This window comes from Hyla sarda, chromosome 11, assembly GCF_029499605.1.
Source record: "Hyla sarda isolate aHylSar1 chromosome 11, aHylSar1.hap1, whole genome shotgun sequence".
NCBI classification, from domain to species: Eukaryota; Metazoa; Chordata; class Amphibia; order Anura; family Hylidae; genus Hyla; species Hyla sarda.
The window spans coordinates 34,378,547-34,405,556 of NC_079199.1; the positions used below are offsets into that span (position 1 = coordinate 34,378,547).

The following is a 27,010-nucleotide window of genomic DNA, read 5'->3' on the forward strand; positions in this document are numbered from 1 at the left end:
TTGTGCAGGCAGCAGGATCACACATCCTTTACCTAATAATTACTAATGACTCATTAATGACAACATGACAGAGGCCGACTGTGGGGGGCGCCACTCGTTAGACTCTAGGGGAACTCCCAATAACTCTGAGCAAGGGGCGCGCTTATAGGAAATCCCAGTCTAATGGCTGAATGCACGAATATCCCGCCACGCAGAGTCAAAGTGTTTATAGTTTTATGCTTCATGTGGTTTTACTTTATTATTACATGTAGTTGTCTGTAAAAGGGCAATTCCTATATATTTTATCCTGAAGTCTTGGGGCATTGTAGCAATAAGGGGAATATATTGTAATGAATCTGTAAAGTCCTAGTGATAGACTAGCAAGGACCGACCACAATATACCAGTATAAGTATACATTATTGGCCAACCTCTAGTAACTTAATGGTGTGAAGAGGTGACTCCAGCACCGCCGTTCTTATGTAGCTCCTAGTCCCTTTGCATGTGCGTTTCCGGGGTCGCGGTCTGCATGTGCAGCTGTCTGTTCAGCCAATCAGTGAATAAGGTAGGACGCCGCTGTGGTCACTCATTGATTGAGGGCGCAACTGTACATGCAGACTCTGATCCTGGAAAAGCTCCATGGGAACGGCAGCAGTGGTGGGTAGTGAAGAAAGTACAATAAGTGTGTTATGACCTGTCTGGGCATAGTTGAAAAAATTTACCCCAAAATGCCCCTTTTAAAGGAGTACTTCAACTGACCATTGGCCCCTTCTGTCCATAGGCCCTCAGGTACGCTATGGACAATCCCTACTTAGACCCCCAGCAATCGGCTGTATTCTATGGGAAAACCTAATAATAAGTGTTTGTTTGGTTTCCCGGCAGTGCCACCAGAAGAGACATTGGGGTTTATTTACTAATAGTGGGGTGTAGTTTTCTTTGTGGGTTTTGATTTCTGACATGTATTTACTAAGGTTTCCCCACAAAATTCGCACTTTTCCCTACTTTTTGCTTTTTTTAAAAACTGTTCTGATCTGTCTGTTTTTCCCAGCTCAAATCCACCACATTTTCTGTGGAAACCTTAGTAAATATGTTGGGGCCACACCCCTTTTGTCGGGGCCACACCCACTTTCTCCCCGTGTTTTTTTTGCGACGCAATTGTGTTGCAACGTGCGACACAATTTGGGTGCAAAACCCGACAAAAAAAGAGTTGGGATCACGTTAGTAAATAAACCCCAATAGGTGTTACACTGTCCTGTTCGTAGTCACCAGTCCACTATGCTTGGACCATTACACTGAATGGCTCTTCTACCAATAAATGTAGGTGTCACGCTGGGTGACGTACCGGCTAGACCCATCCTCATTCTGTAGAGGATTGTGGGAATTTAACAAATTAGAGCTACTGTCACCCATGGGGTATTTCTAGAATATTTTTAATTTGGCCAATAGTGCTCCAGAGCTGATGTGCAGAACTTGTGTCTACTAGTGAAACCTGCCCTATCAAGGCTTATGAGAAGCATATGACCCTTTTAAGACCATAACACGCCCAGTTTACCTCCATAACACTCCCTGCACACCCTGAACCAGGTTAACATCTTTATCTGAGATACTGAGAATCACAGATTCTGGCAAAAGTGCCAGACAAGTTGCAGTACTTTTGTCTGAGAAAATGTCTGTGCTGAAAACCTGACATACCCAGTTGAATTTGATGGGATCTGTTGGGCGCTGCCGGTGTCTGGCGAACACCGCAGTGTTTATTTTGAAAACTGATTTCGATTCAGTTTCAGTCTTTTGACCAAAGTGACCTTTTAGTTTTGGTCCTATTTTTGTCATTTGAATTGGTTTAGTTTTAATCAAATGTCATAAGATTTTGGTGAAATAAATCTACAACAGACTTAGTTCAATACAATTTAATGGGTTTAATTTAAGTGTAATGCAAATAAAATAAAAAAATGCTAAAACAAAACTTGTTCTATGCTCCTGAAGTAAATATCAATCAATCTATTATGCATTATTACTTACTTTTTGTCTATGAATAAGGTCGTGAGATCGAAACACGTTAGGCCTAATGTGCTGTGTATTTTTCCCCCAAAGTATGTCTTTATTTAGTTTTACAGATAAACAAGTAAATATATAAAACAGTGCCTTACATAGTCAAAAAAGGGCATGTGGTCAGGTGCTACCCCCAAGAAGACTGGGGGACGACAAGGCAAAACGGTGACAATCTCGATAGGCACATAGGTATCGCAGTGGTTAACATTAACTTCAGCTATCCCGTGAACAACTATTCGATGAACACTTTTGCATGGGCAATGGGAAACCAAAGATGAACCGTTAAGCTAGCTGGGAAGCCAGTGAGAACAGACAAGCAAATGGGGGTACCTCAATAAGAACTGAGGGGGGGGGGGCAGTCCCAGACTACAAGCCGCTGCCACCATAACTCGGGGGGAGCAGAAAACATTTACTACCAACTGACAGATAAGAAGGCTAGGAGAAAAAGGCAGTAGAAGTGCTGTGTTTTTTATGTGGTGTGGATTGCACCTGGATTTTTATAATTAGTTCTGATTTCTATTTAACAATTTAGCCTAGTTCGTCTAAATTGTCAAAAGATTTTGCAGTTTTAGTCGTCGTAACTTCTGAAAAAGTGTTGTTGACTAAAACTCTGACAAAATTTAACACCGGTGCAATCTGTTTTTTTGGAGGAAAAAAAAAACAACATGAAGATAGTCTTCCCCCTAAGTCCTTTTGCTTTATATATTTTCCTATTTCTATAAATGAGAATATATTTTCCTATTAATAAGAATAAATTTATCAAACTGGTGCATTCAAGTCACAAATAACAAGAAAAATGATATAATAAACCCAAATGTCATAACCCACAATGAAGTAATACTGCATCATCTCACCATAATGAGGCCGCCGTAGTGTCTAGTGAGATTCAGTATGACAGAAACTTATTGCGTTTTCTTGTAATTATTTAGTGATTTTATTCCGTTCCTTATACAAAGAATCCTAATGGCCTCTCTCCAGAACCAGCAGTTTACTCATTGACTTGTTAAAACCACCTCGGTGACTTCCACGGTTCAGCCCCATTGAAGACTCTTTTATGGGTAAATTAATGAGCGGGAAAGTGTAATTGAGCTTGCGGCCGATAGCGGTTGATATACATGAGGTCTGGAGATCACAGAGGTCCCTCCTTTAGAAGTGCTAATTTATTTAACAGTATCTCCGAGGCCTAGGCCTAACTGCAGGAATCCATTTGTAAAAACGTGTTTATTTGTCAGCCTCTTGGGACCTCGCGCTCCCTTGTATCCTCTCTCGGGCTCGGCCATTCCACTCTCACATATATTAGCAGCCGGCCCTTTTTATCCTGGGGGGAACAGATGGAACAATATGTTGGGGAGGCAGAAGTGGGATTAGCCGGCTACGATTTAGTACTGGGATTCAGCAGTGGATTTTCCAGAGCAGGACACCCAGGTTGTTTTGTGTTTGGGGGCATTGACTTGGGGGGATGGATTTGACAAGCAGGCGACTTTGGTAATCTCTACTCTAACCAGAGCTCCTGCCTGGCCCTACAGCCTATTGAATGGGACAAGTCTGTATTACAGCGAAAGCTGCAGGAGGTACAAGATGAAACCGAGCCTACTCATTACCGGCCACTGTGATCCCTAATGTCCAGCAGTAGTCTGTACAATAGGGAATGATGGATTACAGAATAGGCTAATTTACTGGCTGCATTACACACATGAAATACTTTCCAGCTTTAACACAAGTCCGGTTTCCTTATTTCAATAATTCTTGTGGTTTCCCATGCGATCGATTGTAATGATATGTATAATACGTATCCTATAACCCACATTCTAGTAATGATATATCTAAATGGCCAATAGCATTGTTCCCCAACTGGACTGTTGCAAAACTACAACTCCCATCATGCCCTGACAGCCGCAGGCTGTCAGGGCATGATGGGAGTTGTAGTTTTGCAACAGCTGAGAATCTCAGCTTAGAGAACAATGGCCCATAGTATAGTAATGGTGTTTCTAGTGATGTATTTGTAGCAATGCATGGTAGAGATCATAGTGAACCCCACTATATGCATATGTACATTGTGCATTCTACACCGTCATATGATGTTCACATGTTCATATGAATACATATCCATTTATTTATTTTTATAAATTTTATTTTCCTTTCAATATCAATAATTATACATTCTGTATAAAGTCACGTTTCGATTCTTCATCTAATATTAAAAACTTCTAAAGAAAAAAGATTTAAGTGGATGTGAATACACGTCCTTATTAATGTCCGCTCCAGGACTGTAGAAGGATGTATTGAAAAATTTAAGGAGTGGACATGTTAAACCCCCAATGATTCCCTTTTATTCCTCATTAGATAAAGGGACAATAGCATAAAATATACTGAACGTAAATGTATGACTGAAAATTGTGCTGCAAGTGACGTGTTATTTAACTTCGAGCACACCTGTCTTTCTTTTAAAAAAAAGATATTTTTTATATATTTTCCTTTTCTTTTTAACATAAGCCTGGTGACGAGGTGATTTTAATGCTGTTATTGAGTCTCAGAGTTTTCTACACAGTGCACCGTTATTTCTCATATTTTCTATATTTCAGGGGGTGGGACCAGGGCTTAGCTGTCTGCAGCAGTACACATCCGGGGACTTCCTTTCCCTTACTTCTTTGGCCCATCACAAAGCAGCACCAACTCATCTCTGCTATACCTTGACATAGTGCTGATGAAAGTGCCAGGACTGAACACGGTGTGCTGTGTTGGGGGATGATTTACAGTACACTATTATAGATGGCGTGTGTTGTGATAGAAGGGGTTATTGATGCACTGGCTATCTATAGTAGTAAAAGCAGAAATGAAAGAAACAGCAAGGAAGGGGTTAAACTTAGCACTAAACTGCTGCTGAAAAAAAGAGTAAAAGCCTTTTTTTTACCTATTCAAGGATAGTGAGGCTCCTCTGGAGGATAAAAAGAGGCTCACATAAGAGAGGCTTGCATATACACACCCCAGACTTTCTCCCATTCTCCTGCACATAGTAATAGTAAAGCTCCACCTCTATTTCCTGTGTTCTGTCTTTGTATCTCTGTTACTAGGGACACACTTCCTTTGACATCGATCCATGGATTGAAGAGAAGGGAAACACCTAATGACGAGCTTAGCTATAAATGGTGCAGAGGTAGCAGTCGCTCCGGGGTCCTGGTTCCCAAGGCTGCCCCAAAGCACATCTGCCCCATAAGAAACCAGTATTTTTATTGGCAAATTTTGCATCAGGACCCAGAAGCCTCTGTCTATTGACCAAAATATTAGAGCTTGTTTTCCATAGTAAAATCTTCTAACCTTTATTTCGATACATAAGAACCATTTCACAGATATAAATGAAAGGCATTATTGTGTTTCAGGCAGTCACCTGCTCATAGTCATCAGTCTGATGACTGCTTTAAACACATCCATGCCATCCATTTATGGCTGTACTATGGTTCTTGTGCATGTAAACAAAGGTGTGAAGGTTTTACCATAGCTGTGTGGGACAAGACTATATTCCTATTAGTGTGGCCCCTGTGTGACTATGGGGCTGCTGGGTAAGCTGAACAGTTGTGAATTGTATTTGGCATTTCTCTATAGGTAGCACAATATAAGCAAAAAAATAAAAATCTTAGCCGGTGTCACACATAGAAGAAAGGGAACCTCATTGCAAAAATCAAAATGGGCCTGGCATGACATATGATTTATGCCCCCCATGACAGAAAGGTCTGGTGTTTATTTCCTCTTTCTTTCCATTATCCATTGGTTAATGCCCCTCTCCGTTAGTTGCTTACAATGCAATTCCATGGAGAGAGGAGCTCTCCATAGTTTCTTACCAATAGAAAAAGAAATGGGGCCAACTAAGATAGGGGCCCATTCTCTCCAAGGCCCCATAGCAGCCGCAACGTCAGCTACTATGCTACGTATACCCTTGGTTCTAGCCCACATATCTTCTAGAAAGAAAGTGAAAGATGGGTGATCTGGTATTGGGGGGAGGCGTGATGGTGAGGACCAGAACCCCTAGCAGAAACTGCAGCCAACACACAACCTGCCTGGCCCAAAGACAATGGTACATTGAATCTTCACTGCAGCAGTATCATTACATGCCGCTGCAGTGACCCTTCTGCTAGGAGCTGCCTGTGAACAAGCTTAAGCTGATCATATACTGTATATGAAATTCCTGCTGACAATACGTGGTGTAAAAGGGGTCTCCTATACCAGGGGTTACGGTGATATGCCACTGGTTGTACCTCCTAGGGGTACGCCACTGGTTGTGCGGGGGTACGCCGATGCGCTGTCAAATACCGGCCATGCATTGGCCAGTATTTGTCAGCGCAGAGTGGGGAATGGTCACGGCAGCTCTCTGTAAAGTGCCGCAGCTACTTTATAGGAGCTGCGTGGTTGCCAGGCAGACATGTCCCCTGACGTTGCCCGGAGGTGCCGCACAGCGCAGTAGGACGTCACCCGTCAGTTTGACCCGCCGAATGGGACTCAGGGAACGGGATGTACTGTTTACCCGAGCAAGGCGGGTAATGTTAAAAAAAAGAAACGGCATTAAGATGGAGGGGGGGGGAGGGATAATGGCAAAAGGGGATCAGAGCGAAGGGGGGGAATAATGGCACGGGGGATTAAGATGGAGGGGGGAATTATTATTCCCCCCTCCCTCGGATCCCTTTTTGCCATTATCCCTCCCCTGATCCCATTTTGCCATTATCTGATAGTGGCAAAAGGGGATCAGAGGGAGGGGGGAATAATGGCACAAGGGCCATCTTAATCCCCTTGTGCCATTATCCCCCCCTCCCCCTGATCCCCTTTTGCCATTATCTCCCCCCCCCCCCCCCCCCCGGCTCTATCTTATTGCCCTTGTTCCATTATTCCCCCCTCTCTCTGATCCCATTTTGCCATATCAGATACTAATGGCACAAGGGGATTAAGATGGAGGGGGGGGAATTATTGCAAACGGGGATCAGAGGGAGGGGGGAATAATGGCCCAAGGGGATTAAGGATCGCATTAGTATAAAGGTAAGCACACGCCATTATGAAAATAAGTAAGTAATTTTATGACTTATTTTGTCCGCGGGTTCCGTGCGAGGGGTACCCGCGGACATACTTTCACCCTTTGGGGGGGGGGGGGTACAGTTGCGAAAAAGGTTGAGAACCACTGTCCTAGACACCCTCCAAGGCCCTCCTCCATGGATAAGATTGCCTATTAAGAACTTTCCCCAGATATCTGTAATGCTGCTTATATTCTTTCCAGTGACTTTCCTGCCTTCATTAGAATTGATCTACATATTAACCTCGGCTGAATGTACATTATTAATGGGGTGTCAGGGGGGATAGTTGGCCATAGGAAGTGCAATTCAAGGAACACAATGTTCAATATGACTTTACATACAGATCAGGTCTATGTGCTCCATTTACCATTACGACAAAGTGACAGGAAGCCCTGTAAGAAAATCTAAATAAATATATCCAATGTAATGGTCAGTGGATGCTGAAGCTTTTCTCAGGAATGGTCAGTCCTCCATTAGCTGTTTGCATTGTGAATCATTGAGCGGCCTTGGTGTTACTGGGGCCAGTGACATGTCTGCACTAACCTTGCCCTGTGGGACATTGTACAGAGACAACGTGTTCAGCGAGGCTGCGGGTCAGCTCGGGGACTCATTCTGCTCTTGTGTTTATACGCTGCTGACGTTCTTTTTTGGGTGTTTATAATATAGAAGCACTGTAAAGTGGACTGCTTCTATATTACTACCGACTACTTTTCTAGAACCATTTACCTTGCCTAAACGTTTTAACATAATAGAAATACTATTGTGGGTTGTGCTTAAAATAGAGTCGGACATTTGACTTAACTGTAATGTTCACACTTTTTTTTTTCCAATCCCTTTTTGAACCTCATTTAAGCCTCAAAACACATAAGATTTTAGGCAGTTTTTTTTTTTAGTCTTTTTCCTTTCTTTTGGGAGTCTTACAGCCAAAAAAAATGGGCAAAAAAAATGTATATGAATAAAGCCTACAGCTGACAGTCATATGATATCCATAGGGGGTGTTGAATTTTTTTTTACCAGAACCTAAAGCTGGCCATTGACATAAGATGTTGGATGAATGCTCCTTTGGCCAACAGCCATCTTACCTTCTTATCTCCCCCTCCCCCTTATACATGCACGCATGGCTTAGTCAATGGGAGGAGCCACTGTTGGACACCTTTTGGTAGCCGGTTCTGCCAAAATCCATTAGTTCTGCAGAAATCGGTGTTTGGCCAACATGTCTGATGTGTATGACAAGTATTAGCTGCAAAATACCTGTCTCTTTTAGATGTGGATGCTCAGTACAGCTTACTAACACTGCACTGGGGGAGGACATTGTACCTCACTGACAACACCGGTATGCCTCACTAGTACAGTCTGCTTAATTGTTTCATTAGTCAGGAACCTGTAATATAGGAGCACAGGCCTGTGAAAGTAGTCTGCTCCATACTTGGATCATGAATAGTAATGCATGCTGCACTACACACATCACGATTTGTGATACATGCTGCTCTACTGACATAAAGATCGGTGATGAATGCTGCTCTATTGACAACAAAAACAATAATGCATCACCTATCTTCTTGTCAATAATGCAGATTGTATCGACTGTCAGTAAAGTGTGGTGTGCCACGAGGGGGAGATGTGAGGTGTAGGGGCAGATGGTGTTAACCCCTAAATGTTTGTGATGCCAGGGAGTGGTTTTACCGAGAACCACCCAAACTGTAGCACGGCTAGTCCTAGTTAGGCAGGGCAAAGAAGAGTCCAAGGCCAGGTTAGGGTTAGCGGTAGCTATACTAAGGTAGACAGATGGTAACAGTTTTTACAGCTAGGCCAGGATCCCAGAGAGATGACCAGTAACACTGGGGACCTCGCAGCTTGCTGGGACTTGCAGTGACTTTGAAAGACTTTAGCACAGCCACGCTGACTATATAATAGACTTGACTTGACTGAAGATAGTGACAGCAGACATAGATGACTTAACTTACTGACTTGTGGCTGTAATTTAGGCTTGAGGCCTCCAGATGTGCTGGACACTGGCTGTGAGACGTCTGGACTAAACTTGACCTCAGCAGAAAGTGTGTAGAAAGAGAGAGATTGTAGTACCTCCCCCTCTTATAAAGGGGGGCTTAGCAAGGCCCATAGGCTAGCTGCGGGTCATCTGGTCACCTGGTGCTCTCTGGGCAACAAAACATGTGACTAACATGTGACTTTAACATGTGACAACTATTATCATTTGACTAATAAGCATGTGACCATGTCAAAGGTCCTTTACACATAATATACAATTATACAGATTAAAGGGGTACACTGCAGGTGAGCCCTGGGGACGTGCAGGGACTCAAGCTGATAGGACTGAAGGATGATATCCTGTACTGGGACATCACAAAAGCACTGCACTGGAATTGGGGGAGGACAATTGTATGTGTAAGTGTAATGCATGCTGCACTACTGACATCAAGATAAGTGAGGCATCATTGTTTTTGGTCTCATTAGTGCAGCATGCATCATGGATCTTTATGCCAATAGTGCAGCATGCATCACGGATCTTTATGCCAATAGTGCAGCATGCATCACGGATCTTTATGCCAATAGTGCAGCATGCATCACCGATCTTTATGCCAATAGTGCAGCATGCATCATTGTTTTTGCTGTCAATGCTAATAACAATTAAGCATGAATGCTCCACTATTGACAAAGGTGAGTGATACATGCTGCACTATTGGCATCAAGATCAGTAATGCATGCGTCACTTTTGGCATAAAGATTAGTAAAGCATGTGGTACTATTGACATCAAAATTAGCAATGCATGCTGCGTTATGAACATAAAGATCAGTAAGGCATGATGGATATAAAGATCAGTAAGGCATGCTGCACTATGAACATAAAGATCAGTAAGGGTGTGTTCCCACATGGCGTATACGCAGTGTATTTCACGCTGCGCAATATTTTCAGCAGCAGTGGGAAATACGCTGCGTATTCCTTGCTCACTATACACACAAGGCTTTCCAGTGGCAGACCTATGCGTGTAGTGAGTTTTAGAGGCGGGGCCGTGTGCTGGCGTGACTGTGACGCGCAGCTCCGCCTCCAAAACTTGCTGCACACATAGAGCTGCCGCCGGAAAGCCCTGTGTATAGTGAGCAAGGAACACACAGCGTATTTCCCGCTGCTGCCGTAAATTTTGCGCAGCGTGAATTATGCTGCGTATACGCCATGTGGGAACACACCCTAAGGCATGCTGCACTATTTGTGTGACTAAAGCGGGAATGGTACCCAAAGACAAACATATATCATTAGTTAATAAACCATTCGCACTATAAAGTTCCCCCTACTTTTCTTATAAAGTTGTGAAATACTGCACCTCTGAAAAAGTAGTGCTACGACTTTAAAAGTGATATTTACCATTGAAATGACACAGGAAAAAGGCATGTTAAATTAGAATCTTTACCAGTCACTTTACATTGTCCCTTGGGGGAGACTTATCCAAACCTGTGCAGAGGAGAAGTTGCTGAGGTGCCCATAGCAACCAATCAGATCGCTTCTTTCATTTTCCAGAGGCCTTTTCAAAAATGAAAGCAGTGATCTGATTGGTTGCTATGGGCACCTCAGCAACTTTTCCTCTGCGCAGGTTTGGATAAATCTCCCCCATAGCGCCTCTATACAGTAAAGACGGGGTTATCAAGCCTCTGTGAGATGTTAGAGATCCACAAAAAAAAACAAAAAAAAAACTGGAGAGCCACTGAGGTCAGAACGAAACCAAATGGACAATACTGCAAATTTTCATCCTCTTTGTCTAGGGCAGTGTTTTCCAACCAGTGTGCCTCCAGCTGTTGCAAAACTACAACTCCTAGAATTCCCGGACAGCCGAAGGGGTCAGAATAGGACAACATTTCCCATATATAATTCATTTATGTAAATTAGCATGGCCGATATTTTTTATTTCTTTTTTTGCAAGGAAGGTGGTAACCCTACTTGTAGGTCCCATCAGATTGTAATGTCATGTCTAATACACGTGTCTTGTGCAGGTTTAGAAAAAATACCTGAGATGTTTGAAGGGTATTCAGTGCCAGAGAGGAACATAATACATCGTCTTTAGAAAAGCCTCGGTTTGTTTTGGCACGGTGTAAAAAGCTGAAATATTTTAAACATTTTGTTAAGTTGGAGCTTGCACATTTCAACCTCATTGTCCTATTTCCAAATCCCTTCTTGGGTTCCTGTGCACACTCAGTGATACACACACATGCACAGACAGCACACAACGCTTGTGTACACATTGATTTATCGACACAATTTTCAGCGTGCAGTCGAATAGTCAAAACAGCAAACTGATAGTCTGTGACCTTTGTGCACCAACGAGAGGATCCACGGAACGTTCTACGCACGGAAAAGACTTCTGTGATTACAAACATTGTAGTGAGATAGAAATACGGCATCAGCAATGATCTTTTATTATCTTGGTTACTACAGTCAACAGGGCAGATTTACTATTGCAAATGTACCAGAGTTCTAGTGCAATTAAAAAAAATAAAATAAAAAAAAACAACAACAAACTGGCGTAATTCTTTGCACCTCATTTATTATGCATTTTAGATACTTTTGCAATCTGCCTGACACTGAGAGTGGCTTTGTTGAAAAGAGGTGCTGAAATAGGTTAAATGTAATATCCATTCACCAAACATTGCACTAAAAGTTTGGCATCACGGAAGCCATCTAAGGCTATGTTCACATGGCCAAAAATGTGCGGACACTCTGCACGTTTGTTTGCTCTGCCAGTGGTAGGACCATTTGGAAATGCACCATCTCCATGCACGTCAATGCATTTCCAAATGGATTCCTACAAAAGAAGTGACAAGTCAATTCACTTGGTGGAGGCCAAAATCGGGATTTCAGTGGATTCTGCTGTGCGCACGGTGAAGCAGAATCGCCGGATTGGGTGATCATGGCTTACGGCTAGGTTTTCACTTTTAAGCAGTTTTTGCTTTTTATTTTTTATATATTTTTTTTTTTAAATAGGGTGTTTGTCTTGGTGTTATGTTTTGTAGGGCTGCAAGGCTCTGTATACTGGGACAAGCGGGGCTCTGTACACTAAGGACAAGCAGGGTTCTGTACACTAAGGACAAGCAGAGCTCTGTGCACTGAGGACAAGCAGGGCTCTGTGCGCAGAGGACAAGCGGGGCTCTGTCCACGGTGGACAAGTGGGGCCCTGTCCACGGTGGACAAGCGGGGCCCTGTCCACGGTGGACAAGCGGGGCCCTGTGCACTGAGGACAAGCGGGGCCCTGTGCACTGAGGACAAGCGGGGCCCTGTGCACTGAGGACAAGCGGGGCCCTGTGCACTGAGGACAAGCGGGGCCCTGTGCACTGAGGACAAGCGGGGCCCTGTGCACTGAGGACAAGCGGGGCGCTGTGCACTGAGGCAAAGTGTATATTGTACATGTATAGCACCCTAGAAATTGATAGCACAAAAATCAATAATATTTAACACATTCATCTTTTTTGGGTTTTCAATAGCATTGCCACTTGACACTGAAAAAAATGTAAGCTACATTAACTTTAGTTGAGAATGAGGCTGAGGCTGGTATCAGCTGATGACCCTAGGGTGAGACTTGTGGGGCATTTTTTGTCTATGGGGCATTTTTTAGGGTTTATTCTGAGTTGGAAATTACATTTTCCACCAGTATAATGCAATAGAGTAGGGTAATAGATTGAACTTGATGGCTTGTCTGATTTTTATTTTTTTTCTTACAAACCTGAACTAACAAATCCAGCTTCAGGTACATAGGCTTATTCTAGGGCCCCATGCACCTGGTATATGCTGAAAGATCGTATATCTTCATTGGAAACCATAAATATGTGTACAGACCCTATATAAATGGAAAAAAGACAACAGACACAATCTATGCATTCATCTTTCTAAATTTTATTTCTAGAAAATGTATCAACATATCTTTTGACAGAAAGTTGTTTAATGAATTTGGAACATACATATGACATGAGGCAATGTGCTACTAAATAAACAGCAATATGGGATCAGGCAGTGATTATTAATGGTTAAACACAAAACTGTAATAAAGTGCTAGGAGATAAAATGAAATGCATGTGAGATTTGTTGCTTGTCTCCCATTGTGCAGCCAGTAAATGATTACTAGAACTGATACCCAATGAACGAGGTCAAGTGTCATAAGGCTTTTCCCAACAAAAGGATGATAACAGGCAGGTCTCCAAAATAATGGATGCACCTGAATAGTTAAGTGTGCTGTAAGGAGTTTTATGACTACCTCAGTAGTACGTTTAATTGCCAGACTCATTATCCTCGTGTATATATTTTGTAAAATTAATGGTGCATCCCCAAAAACCCTACCAGTGACCTATTACACTATGAGGGTCAACTGAAGACCACAACAATGTATATAGGACATATGGACTGGTGGTTTAAATGGGTCTCCTAAAAACATTACAAAATCATACAGCGCTTATTACTGCTGCTTTTGCTGCATATTGTTAGGGCTTTGGTGTTCAATGTATTGGCTGTTACAGTAGGATATCTATATTGGACTAACTATCTTGGTGGCCATATGTTTTTCAAGCCAACAAATATGTATCAGACCTAACTGTGACAACTTGAACACCAAAAGTGAGGAGGTATTTTCATTCTTCATCTATAGCAGTGTTTCCCAAACACGGTCCCCAAGTCCCCCCAACAGGTCATGTTTTCAGGATTTCCATAGTCTTTCACATAATAATAATATCACCTGTGAAAGACTAAGGGAATCCAGAAAACATGACCTTTTGGGGGTGCTTGAGGACCGCGTTTGCGAAACACTGACCTATACATAACATACGGGTGCATTAACTTTGGCAAAAAATAAATACATGGTTTTTGACACGGAAAGGAACGGAGAACAAAAGATGTCGGCAACTCACCGCTTCTTCTCAGTCTTCTTTATTGTAGAAAAATACTCACATAGACACAAATTGCGGGGAGGGACACACAACAGGGGGGGGGTGGCGAATGCAGAAGGCGACAGCAGCCGTTGTTTCGCAAGAGTTACGTACTTCGTCTGGCCGTAGCCCAAACGAAGCACGTAACTCGTCCGAAACAACGGCTGCTGTCGCCTTCTGCATTCCCCCCCGTTGTGTGTCCCTCCCCGCAATTTGTGTCTATGTGAGTATTTTTCTACAATAAGGGTGCGTTCACACTACGGAATCTCCGCTCACTGAATTCCGCGAGCCACCGTAGGTACTTCGTCACCATTGACGGCTATGCAGTGCTCGTGGAATCCGCGCAAAGAATGAACATGTTCTTTCTTTGCGCAGAACAATTTCAGACAAATTCCGCAGTATGAACGGGTCTCGCGGAGACCCATTCACACTAATGTTAAGTTCGCACCGTGGAATTCCGCGGGAATTCTGTAGTGTGAACGCACCCTAAAGAAGACTGAGAAGAAGCGGTGAGTTACAGACATCTTTTGTTCTCTGTTCCTTGCATTTATTACTTTGTTACGTCTGAGCACCTCATATTGCAACTGTAACTGACCTAACCCGCATAGTGAGATTCCATAATCACAGATAAATGCAGTGCCGGTCCTACTTCTCTTTGCCTTGTATTTTGACACACAAACCTTGCTGTGACAGAAGCTGGACCCGCTTTGAAAGAGATGATAATTTTTATTAATTAGTCGTTTTTTTTACTTTTGGGAATTATCCTGTTGATTTTATATGTGGCTGCGCCTGGATATCCCCGAGGAGGAAGTAGAGGTGGTTACCAGTTTCCCGTCAGAATGGGGCCACAGTGTACACGCACAAACGCTGCTCAATTCCGTCTGTAGACTCGGGACCCCAATCCCCCCATCCTGCAGGGGCCCCTCTTCTAGTTATCATTAACTTATTCCCTGGCCTGTGATTAATTGACCTAGGGCTTGTGGCCCTTCTCTGGCCATGGTCCTCAGACTCTGTCTAATTAACTGTCTGTTCCTAAAAAACAACTGAGTATTCTAAAAAATATATAGGAATATGTTTATTTGAACCCCCCCCAAAAAAAAACCCTCCAAAGCAAACTTTACAAAGTAATCTCTTAAAGGCAGTCTAATGGTCAGACGTTCCCTTCACATTGGTTTCTGGAATACGCTTATCCAGGTATCAAAAGGTTAGAGGGTTAAGGTCAGAACTTAAGGAGCCATAAATCTCCTAAGAATATGAAGGGTTTTAAAGAAAAGATAATAAAAAAAGGTTAACACCTCACACACCCAACCGAAAACAAGGACAATGAGCAACCTAAAAGAGTTGTTTACACACCTTAAAACAGTCTTTAAGGCTTTTATTGTTGGAGGTATTTCTAAAACTTACAATGTAGGGCACCGAAGGCTCATTGAGGTCACTATTGTCCTCTCACACGTCTTAATACTGGAGGCTACATACATGCTTGGAAATATAATAAAACACAAAGAACAAATGATACAACCGAATAACATGTGGAGCCGGACAACTCCTGGCAGAACATCCATAAAAGTTATATCAGAAGAGAGTGACAATAAATAGATGAAATGCATCATCGACACCGGCACTGATTTGACATCATATATAGTAATATACCATAATATATAATAAGACATTTGAAATGAAAATACAGTAAACTGTTATAAAAGTTTCTGCCCGTAAACATACGATTTCCTATTTATTCTGCTGTTGCAAGAAAAGGCGATTAACCCTTTGGGATTACCTGAATTTTTCCGCATTTATTTCTAATAAAAATGTCTTATTGTTACGGACCATCTCAAGTTCTCCCAAGACCAACTAGGAGAAAATTGGATTCTTTTTTATTTAGTACAAATGCCCTCATTTACTATTGTAAACCTGACATTTTTTGTCGGGTTGCGCACCAGATTCTGTGCCAGAATTTAAAAAATCCTGACTAACCCTCCATTTTACTAAGAGTACCCAAAAAAGAGGCGTGGCCGTCGGGAAAAGGGGCGTGTTTTCAACATTTTCACCAAAACACTGCATATTTACTAAGGTTTCCACAGAAAATGTGGTGGATTTCAGCTGAGAAAAACCCTACAGATCAGAGCATGTGTTTAAAAAAAAAATAATAATAAATAAAAAAAAAGCAAAATATAGGGAATGTGAAAAATATAGGGAAACCTTTAGTAAATACCATGGAAAAAATGTATTAAAATGAATTAAAATTAAAACCCACAAAGAAACCTACACTCCACTCTTAGTAAATCAGGGCCTATGTTTTTAATAACAAAACATTACAATTAGGGTGAGGCTTTAGTGTTGGGTAGTAAAGTATGGTGAAGGAAGCATAACAGTGAGCTTTGGAGTAAAACATGATAGTTTTTATCATGTTTTCCCTATGGAGAGGGGTAAGCCGCAGCCAGACAGCACTGGCACCAGCTTATCCCTCCCAGAACTAAAGGGTTGGGTGGTGAAAGTCCAACACGCCAAACTCTTCTCTTCTGTCGGCAGAGAATCACGAGGCCGCCATACACCTTAGACCAGTGTTTCCCAACCAGGGTGCCTCCAGGTGTTACAAAACTACAACTCCCAGAATGCCCGGACAGCCAAAGGCTGTCCGGGCATTCCGGGAGTTGTAGTTTTGCAATACTTGGAGGCACCCTGGTTGGGAAACACTGCCTTAGACAGCCAGTCGAATTAGTCTGTAGCAGCGGGTTCGGCCGACTTCAGTCTTAGGTGATGGGCACTTTAACCGGAAAACTTTTTTTTTTTTTTTTTTAGAAGTCATTGCTGCTAAAAGGGTTCACTTACTTTTTCTCCCTGTACTGTGGATGTTTACTTGGTGCGCTCCCTACAAGACATGCACAGATGTTTATTAGTTAGATTGTGCTTGTCTATAATAGTAATTTAGATGATCGCAACACATTTTTTAGTAATAAATGCAGAAATCCAGGTAATTCCAAAGGGTTGACTTAATTTTGGTGCATCATCTACCTCCCCTGTATTTAGTATCAGATTTGCATATACAATAGTCAAGTGTAGTTATAACTGACAATGTATATGATTTTTATGATGCACGGAATAGCTTTGCTGGACCACTTTATTATAATGCCCTCATTTGGAGCTATGATAGGAGCCATATTATGGTAATATCCCAGCGCCCTATGGCAGCTACAGTTATATGGAATTTCTAGAACTCTTGACCAAAATAAATATATTTTGGAAAGATAATTTTAGAAATGTTTTCTTTATTATACAGCTATTGGAAAAAAACACATTTAACCAAAGAATCCTCCTTAGGGTCTATTCACACATACAGTATCCTGCGCAGGGTTCGAAGCTGCAGATTTAAAGCTGTGTTCGGTCATTTAGGTTACATTGAAAACTGCAGCAGAAAATCTGTGTGTGTGAATACACCCTTAAAGGGGTACTCCGCTGCTAGACATTTTATCCCCTTTCCAAAGGATAGGGGATAAGATGTCTGATCACGGCGGTCCCTCCGCTGGGACCCCCGCGATCTCCGGGCAGCACCTAGGACCCACGCGATCAGACATCTTATCTCCTATCCTTTGGATAGGAGATAAGATGTCTAGCAGTGGAGTACCCCTTTAAGGACAAAATGAGTAATGAGGAACGTTTAACAGCACTTGATAAATGCCGTCACAAAATTCTAAATACAATGGAAGAAAAGGAAGCATAAGCCCTTTACCATAAATAACTATTACAAGTGCCTACTATAGATTGACCATATATATATTTGAGAGTACTTTACTGACTAGGGACCTTTACTAGGTAAGGATGTGGCTGGATGGGGGGTGCTGTCAGACGAATGCTTGTTTTCCTAATAGTTCGTGCTCTTAAACCCCCCCCCCCCCCCCCCCCCATATACACATACACACACACACTTGGCCAAGCATGCATGTGTTCTTAATAGGCAGAAGAATGGAGTAGGCTGCCTGACTCCTCTTGGGGCGTACAGGTAGTCAAAATCCATATGCACCATCCTTCTTTCCGCCAACATCTGCTATCAGTTGGCGAACAAGTTTGGCCAACATTAACCTTGTGTATGGCCAATTTAATGTGCATATTTAGGTACAGCAATAAAATAAACACAGATTAATAGGAGACTTCCAATGCTAATAACTTTCATAGGGCTGTGTAGGAAACGTGATTTTCAACGTGATGGGCTCTGCGAATATCTGTTCTTGGATACAAGACAAAATCTATTTGAACAGACTGTGGTCTGGCAGTGGTGTTCAGGCTCATCTTAAATGGGCATCATTTTCCTGGAATGTCCAACATTTCTCCAAAGTAGTTTGGCCCACACCAAGAAGAAATACAGCCTTTGGTTTAGAAATTAAGATTGTAGGCCAGTGAAGAAAAAAAGAGTGAATATGAGAATGAATGAAGACGTGTCAAGTAAGTTATGTCCAGTCTTTTCTCCGTACAATTGCTGTAGTCAGACTGGTCCACCGATGACAGCCTGGTTAGTCAAATCATTGTCCGAACAGATCCAGCTCCAACCTTTTTCCGTAGGACATCAACCAGGCGCTCTAGTCTATTAAGAGGGAGGGAGAAAAATATATATGTTTTTATTGTCATATGTTTTTAGCATTCAAATGTCATTATTAAAGTATATGACTGCTGCAGGTAGAGAACATAAAATCTAGAAAGTAATCAAACAATGTATAGAATGTTATATAACTTACAAACTATAGATTATCATACAGTCAATTTACAGTATTTGGTCAAAGACAACCATTGGTACTTGAAACTAGGTCTGAAAAAAAAATGATTTAATAAAATCAATAATAATCATTCATGAAAATCATTGTCAAGAATTTTTCATTATCAATAGTTTTTGTGCCTGTCCGCACTGTAATTGTAGGCAGGCAGGAAGGCAGACCCGGAGGCCATTATCAATAGTTTTTGTGCCTGTACGCACTGTAATTGTAGGCAGGCAGGAAGGCAGACCCGGAGGCCACTGTATCTGTTTAATTATTGGAGGTGGATATCCCAGTATCCTAAAACACTTTTGTGGGTTTATTACACTAATATTCCACAAGATGACCAAACCATGTGATTTGTTGGTCATTTAGTGATTGCTCATCCTTGTTCCTGCTGATCCCAGACGTCTAAGGTTCCTGCAAATGATCTGTTTTTCCCTCTCTAAGGCTATGTTAACACTTTGGAATGTCTTCACGGAAATTCCGAAGACTCTGGGCGACAGCATAATATGTCGACACTAGGACCGCAAGGGAATGCGCCGTCTCATAGGCAGCTATGCATACCGCGCAGAGTCCACAGAAAGAATGGACAGGCTCATTCTTTCTGTGGACATGGAATTCGGAGTTTCTATGCTGGAAACATCTGGCACAGAAATTCCACCGTGTACACATCGCAGCAGAATCCCATTGAATTCAACGAGACTGAGCTGCAGCAGAATCTCTGTGCAGAATTCCACACAGAAATTCCAATTTGTGAACATAGCCTAAGAGCAGGGTTGTTCATCAGCACTAAGGAGTCTTTTTTTCCATTCTACCTTGTGCAGAGACCAGACCCCCTTCTCAAAAAACAGAAGTAAACAAGATCCTCTCCTAAATAAAATGTACAAGGGTTCTAGACAGCCGCTTGGATTTCATGGACGGGACTAATAATGATGAGACTTCTCTTTTTAGCTTGTTGTCTTTGGTTTACTTGTTCCGTGGGTTACAAGACATTTGTATTATTGCTACCATGGTAGCAAGAAAAAGCAAGGCCTAATATTCTGTCATTCCTGTAATTAAAGAACCAAGGAGCTAGCAAAAAGTAAGAAAACACCATTAGTATAACAAAATAGGAATGGCATTGCCCCAACTAGCTATAAAGAAAAAAATATAACTGGAGCTGCTTCATGGTAAAGGTGACATAAACGATTAAACTGGCCATACAAATTAGGTAAAGGTTGGCCTTCCTAATGTGTATGAAGGACTCGTGACATGTTCAAAGCCCAAACCTTTTGTTCTTGAGAAGATAAGACCCCAGGAGAGATTTTGGTCAACCTCAAGGTATTCTTTTGTGTATGGCCAGCTCTAATATATCTTTATATTTTGTTTGACTGCCGCAAGAATGGTTATTCTTTACCTTTATTACACCAGCTGTACGCCAACTATGACAGAGTGGTAAGTGCAGCTAAGAGTTCAGGAGATAACTATTGTTCTTTATAAATGACCCAGTATACAATTGGGACACGATCCTTTATACTTGTGCATGGACCATTTCGTAAAGCCTAGGAATTATAGGTCTCTCTAGCAGTGAGATGTGCACTTCTCTGGTTAAGTTTGAAGTTCTGTGGTATTGACCCTCCTTGGTTCATATCTTGAGGCATGGTTATTTGGTAGTATAGGACCATTTTTTAAATTTTGTTTTTAAGCTTTGAAAGGTTTTTTTTCATGTCCTATTTTACTATGTTGCTTATCTGGAAATTTTAAATAAACTATGACTACACAGTTGTGACAGAATAAAATTTATTTGGCAATAAACTATACACAGTGGGGCAAAAAAGTATTTAGTCAGCCACCAATTGTGCAAGTTCTCTCACTTAAAAAGATGAGAGGCCTGCAATTGTCATCATAGATATACCTCAACTATGAGAAAAAAAATCCATGAAACCACATTGTCTGATTTTTAAAGAATTTATTTGCAAATTACGGTGAAAAATAAGTATGTGGTCACCTACAAACAAGCAAGATTTCTGGCTCTCACAGAACTGTAACTTCTTCTTTAAGAGTCTCCTCTGTCCTCCACTCGTTACCTGTATTAATGGCTCCTGTTTGAACTTGTTATCAGTATAAAAGATACCTGACCACAACCTCAGTCAAACTCCAAACTCCACTATGGCCAAGACCAAATAGCTGTTGAAGGACACCAGAAACAAAATTGTAGACCTGAACCAGGCTGTGGGACCAATTATTAGAAAATGGAAGACATACAATACCACTGATAATCTCCTTCAATCTGGGGCTCCATGCAAGATCTCACCCTGTGGTGTCAAAATGATCACAAGAACGGTGAGCAAAAACCCCAGAAACACATGGGGGGACCTAGTGAATGACCTGCAGAGAGCTGGGACCAAAGTAACAAAGGCTAACATCAGTAACACACTACGCCGCCAGGCACTCAAACCATGCAGTGCCAGACGTGTCACCCTGCTTAAGCCAGTACATGTTCGGGCCTGTCTGAAGTTTTCTAGAGAACATTTGGATGATCCAGAAGAGGATTGGGAGAATGTCATATGGTCAGATGAAACCAAAGTAAAACTTTTTGGTAAAAACTCGTTACATGTCATGCCAAAATGTCTGCATGGACCAACCTTTGTGTGCAGGTTCAAGCTATCTCCTCCAATCCCACTATAAGCATGTCCATATTCAGATTGGTCAGATGGACAACCTATTTCTGTGGTGGGATACACACCAATCAAATACTAACGTACAATCTCTGTTCTCCAAGACAGACTGTGGTTGACTATTCTGGTCACTATAGTCCTATAGCTATAATGTGGCTGGTGGTATATGTCTCCGTTTCCAGTGAGACATTGCTTTGGAGATGAACAATACAAGTTGCAACATTCTTAAATATCTTTTTTCTAAAAAGTAGAATGCATTATGGCTTATATAAGGCATACAGAAGATGTGCACTTGGGTATGACATTTCTCTAAAACCGGTTAAGTCACTTTCACCTGTGGTTAATGGAAATAGTTAGCATTGCCCGAGGCCATTCAGAAGAGTCCGGGATACAGGGAGGATATGCACAAAGCCATCAGCAATATGCAGATCTGCTTCTGCACATAATACCATTTGCTAAGTCAATGCCCCTTCTAGTCAATGCCAGGGGAAAGAATGACAAGTCTAATAGTTACATGAATATATTTGTGGTGCAATTGGAATGGACTCTTATGTGCTGCAGTATGCAACTTGTGTTTTTTCTTCCATGGCAACTATCTAGAAGCCCATCAGACTGACCCCGCATGTGCTGAGGGAACTATTGAGAACTTCTCTTTTAGTATTCGAGGTCCTGAGTCTGACATGAGCAAATAGAGACACATTCCGAAAATATTTGCCCTGTATCACAGACACATGTGTAAGACAGGAGCTTGGGTTCACCAAGTGATATGGAAAGACGTGCCTAAGGGATTATTTTTTTTTCTCCTTGACCATATATAATGGTCAACTAATCGTTTTTTTGTATTTCTTAATAGGGTCACTACTTCTCCAATGTTACAGATAGCAGCATGCAAATGCCAGCTCTTCAGTTCCTGTTTGTTAGGTAGAGAAGAACTGTGTAGGAAGTAAGTTTTTTGACAGTGGCGCTCTGCTTGACAATAACTAATGGTCAATTATGCCGTTTTCTATTTTTTTTAATAGGGTCACTACTTCTCCAATTCTGATCTCTTACACATAACATTTAATTGATAAATCTAAAGTTCCTGTTTTGGGTAAAGAAGAACTGTGAAGGTTATAGGTGTGTTTTTTGGCAGTGGCATTATATAAGCCAGAGTTAGAGTGGAGCAGGCCCCTGGGCAAATATTCTGGCCGGTGCCCACCAAACGTAAAAATATTGATTCAATGTAAACGTACCTCACAAAACCAGGGACATTATATACTTATCATTCTATGTAGAATGCATTTGTGGTGCACCATTTTACATTACATAGAGCACAACAAACATTCAGTCCGTGTATTTATGCATTTACACACTAATACACGTGTTATGTAAAAGTGCACAATAAATGCATTTCTAAGTAGAAAGCAGCCCCTATAGAAAGTGATAAGTGCTACTATTCTCCATGTACCACACTATTATGTAAAAACTAGTAATCTAACCAATAATAACACTCGAGATGAGCGAAGTTACAGTACTTTGATTCTTCACAAACTTCTCGGCTAGGTGGTTGCTGACTTTAGCTTGCATAAATTAGTTCAGCTTTCAGGTACTCCGGTTGGCTGGAGACTCTCTCCTAGGACTGTATCCACCTTTTCCAGCCCACCGGAGCACCTGAAAGCTCCCCTCGGCTTATACTCGAGTGAACTCTTCGTCTGTCAATCCCTCTTCGTCGTCATCCAGACCCCCCCCCCCTACTTTAGTTTTCAACTCACCTCCCCTCCGTGGGAAGGAAGGGTGAGCTGTTCCGGGCCATCTATGCGGCAGGCACCGTCTGGTGGGGAGGGTTAGTAATTCCGGGCTGTCCATCTTCACCAGGAGGCCCTCTTCTCTGCTCCGGGCCCAGCCCCGGACTAGTGATGTTGCCTTGCACATGAACTTCCCTGTGCGTCGTCGTCAAGGCAACGTCACTAGTCCGGGGCTGGGCCCAGAGTGGAGAAGAGGGCCTCCCGGGAGGGGAGGTGAGTACAAAACTAAAGGGGGGGGGGAGGGGTGTCTGGATGATGACTAAGGCCGCAGTGGTCTTCAACCTGCAGACCTCCAGGTGTTTCAAAACTACAACTCCCAGCATGCCCGGACAGCCGATGGCTGTTCGGGCATGCTGGGAGTTGTAGTTTTGCAGCATCTGGAGGTCCGCAGGTTGAAGACCACTGATGAAGGGATTGACAGGCGGTGATGATATAGGGGGGGATGATGACAGGGGTCAGGATGATGACAGGCGGTGATGATATAGGGGGGGGATGATGACGGGGGTCAGGATGATGACGGGGGTCAGGATGATGACGGGGGTCAGGATGATGACAGGCGGTGATGATGACAGGCGGTGATGATGACAGGCGGTGATGATGACAGGCGGTGATGATGACAGGCGGTGATGATGACAGGCGGTGATGATGACAGGCGGTGATGATGACAGGCGGTGATGATGACGGGGGTGTTAATGACGGGGGTCTGGATGATGACAGGGGGGGATGATGACGGGGGGGATGATGTATTTCCCACCCTAAGCATATAGTCGAGTCAATACCTTTTCCTGGGTTTTTGGGGTGAAATTAGGGGTGTCAGATCCTAATTTTGTTATCAATTGGCCCTCATGCTGAATATGACATAGACATGAACAGCCTTCAGTCTTATCACATTTACCTTCCTGCACTGTGGAGACTGGTGTATAAGCATTGGCTGTCTATAAGACAAATACATGTACAGTTCCCAGAGCATTAATCCTAGATGCCATTAACATGGGCTTCAATAGTCAATGCAAAGTACTGAGCAAACTTCCAACAGAGGCCAACCTCCCAGATCTGTTCATCTTACAGTATATCTCCCCAGACAAACCGGACTGCTATTAATTACAGGAGCCATAGGGCAAATGAATGACTAATCTTAAGGTCTAGGTTATTTCCATAGAAATTAAAGTGTAGAAGCCTCTAGCAGTAACAGTTTATACAAATATTTAGAGCAGTGCATGCAAATGACGTGACATCACTGGCGTTGTGACAGAAGTCGTCTGCCCTGGGTCTTATAAGACAGCCTGAAAGAAATAATACAATCATGCTTGTATACACAGTCTAAGGCAAAAATAACCTAGCGGGTAAACCCTTAGGTCCCACATGATTATGAATAGGATTCTAGATTGTAGTTGTTCCGGTCTTCTCAGCTGCCCTCCCATCCACTCTTGTAAGATGATAGTAAAAACCCCAAAAGAACAAACAAAAAAGATATCAGATGGATATCAGCTGTCTTAAAGGCCCCCATACACTTTACTGAAAAGTCATCTAAACCTCTGGCCAATTGGGAGCCTCCCGGCTCTCCTCCAACACAAAATGTTTATTTTCCATAGAGAAAAGCTGCCTCCAGTAGAGTCTGGCACCATCTTTCTCTCCTTTCCCAATTGAAAACACATGGCCATATAGGGGAATCAGGACACATAGCTGTCAACTAAACAACCACCTACTTAATATGAATTAGATGGTACTTAGGCCTTATCATGGATGGGTAATGGGTAGATCTATAAATCTTGTTTGGATATGACTATCTCAGACCAAAATGCATAGTCAGAAAGTATCATAGTACTAGGATAAAGTCACGAAAAGAACCCTAAGCTACAACCACATTCAGTTTTAGCATCTGTATATGGTTAAAAGGGTACTCCTGTGGAAAACTTTTTTTTTTTAATCAACTGGTGCCAGAAAGTTAAACAGATTTGTAAATTACTTCTATTAAAAAATCTTAATCCTTCCAGTAATTGTACTCCATACTGCCAGCAGTAAAAACAATAAAGAGGTACATACCTTCCTTCGCTCCCCCGGTGCCTCCGGTAACCCACTCTGGTCTCCGCCGCGATCCTCTTCCTGGCTGCCGGTGGTCGGCGAGTCACACAGCACTCGGCCGGCGATAGGCTGAGCGGCAGTGTGATGTTTTTGGCCCGGCAGCAGGTGTCGGGGAGGAAAATGTCACACTGCCGTTCAGCCTATCGCCGTCTGAGTCGGGACTTCGCTGCAGCTGGTGATTGGCTGAGTGTGGTATGACTCGCCGACCACCGGCAACCAGGAAGAGGATTGCGGCGGAAACCGGAGTGGGTTACCGGAGGCACCGGGGGAGCGAAGGAAGGTATGTACCTCTTTATTTTTTTTTTACTGCTGGCAGTATGGAGTACAATTTTCCTATTCTGGAGTACTCCTTTAATCCCAACTTGGAGAAAGCTACAGCACATCTCTGCATAGCATGCTCAGGGCTCAAGAGTCATAGAGGTGGTGCTGAGCTGCACATGCATGCCTCTTCTCTCCCCCACCCCTCCCTGTTTGGCTTCCTGCACTGAGCCCTGTACAATAATCAGTCAAGACATGGAGAGGTGGGAGAGGGAGAAGGCACATGGCTGTGTCTCAGCACTGCCCCTTGACACTTGATCCCTGAGCATGATATAGAGTTAAGATTCCTTTTTAAAGTAGGCTTTCTGATTTAGTGTAAATAAACTTTATTCTTATAATAATAATAATAATACTACAGTAGAAAGTCTAATATACTTGATCTCTGCTTGTTATCGGTGAATGGAAACACTTAATCTTTACAATGCTGAAATCCTGTCCTGATGCCATTGTCCTCTGCTGTAATGGGCAGTGCACTTGTGTCACAACAACATAAGGACAGGTTTCATTCCTCAAGAAATAAACTACAATATTACCATTCACTGCCTGCAAGCAGATCTTTAAAATAGTCATAATTAACATGCCTAGTAAATGTAAAAAAGAGGTCTTATATTTACAGTTTATAAAACTGTTCCAGCCATCTATTCCTTATCAGGGTCTATCCATATGATGTGGTTACCTTGTGTTTTTAGTTGCAATTCTTACAAAACAGAAGAATTTTGCAGTTTTTTTTTAGAAAAATGGCAGCAAAAAATACGTAAACTGACTACAATGTTTAAAGTTTAAAAAGAAAAAAAAAAAACTCAATAAGCGAAATGACTGCATTCATATAACACACTAACCATAAAAAGCTGTTATCTGAGGTTGGTATCGGCTACAATCCATTTATTATCACATTAAGAAGAGGGAACAGAAGTTTAAAAAAAAAAATTCTTGAAATAAAAAAATAAAAAAAATCTATATGACAGCTAAAACATCCTGACATTTAGCAATAAGGTTAAATTACATTTAACAAATAAAAATGCAGCAAAGATCACAGCCATCTGAGACTCCGGAGAAGTCTGCCAAGTTTTACAAACTTCCCTTCTACTTTGAGCAGATTAGTTTTCTTAAAGTCAAACTCCCATTGAAAGTTGACCAAGGGCCCACATGTCTCTGCACGTACCTGCGTTTCATGTATAGAAATAAAATAAAAAAAAGTACAAACCATTAAACCTCATTACAGCACTCGGCCCAAAAAATGTCAATTTTTTTTTCTTTTGGCTTTTGCCGTTTCTTAATCTTGGTTACGCTTCACTGCAAATTCCATCAGTGCTTTTTCTGTCCTTGTGCATTTAATCCATTTTTTCAACACACAAGGTTTTGTATATATATTATTTATTTCTTCAGCCTTTAAGTGATCTTAATTTCATATTAAGATATTGTTCAA

At 42.1% G+C, this 27,010-nt stretch overlaps 1 protein-coding gene and 1 long non-coding RNA gene across 6 annotated transcripts in view; one reads left to right on the plus strand and one right to left on the minus strand.

Annotated features, from left to right (window-relative positions):
• LOC130295032 (uncharacterized) overlaps nucleotides 1-27,010 on the plus strand; it is a 100,334-nt gene that overhangs the window by 32,636 nt on the left and 40,688 nt on the right. The gene's annotated exons all lie outside the window — the stretch shown is intronic.
• Nucleotides 17,911-27,010, minus strand: part of MIPOL1 (mirror-image polydactyly 1) — a 339,635-nt gene continuing 330,535 nt past the window's right edge. For all 5 annotated transcript variants that reach the window (XM_056545248.1, XM_056545244.1, XM_056545246.1 and 2 more), the window contains one exon: nucleotides 17,911-18,574. In XM_056545248.1, the coding sequence (XP_056401223.1) occupies nucleotides 18,508-18,574 (67 nt within the window). In that variant the 3' untranslated portion in view covers nucleotides 17,911-18,507. The remainder of the gene's footprint in view (nucleotides 18,575-27,010) is intronic.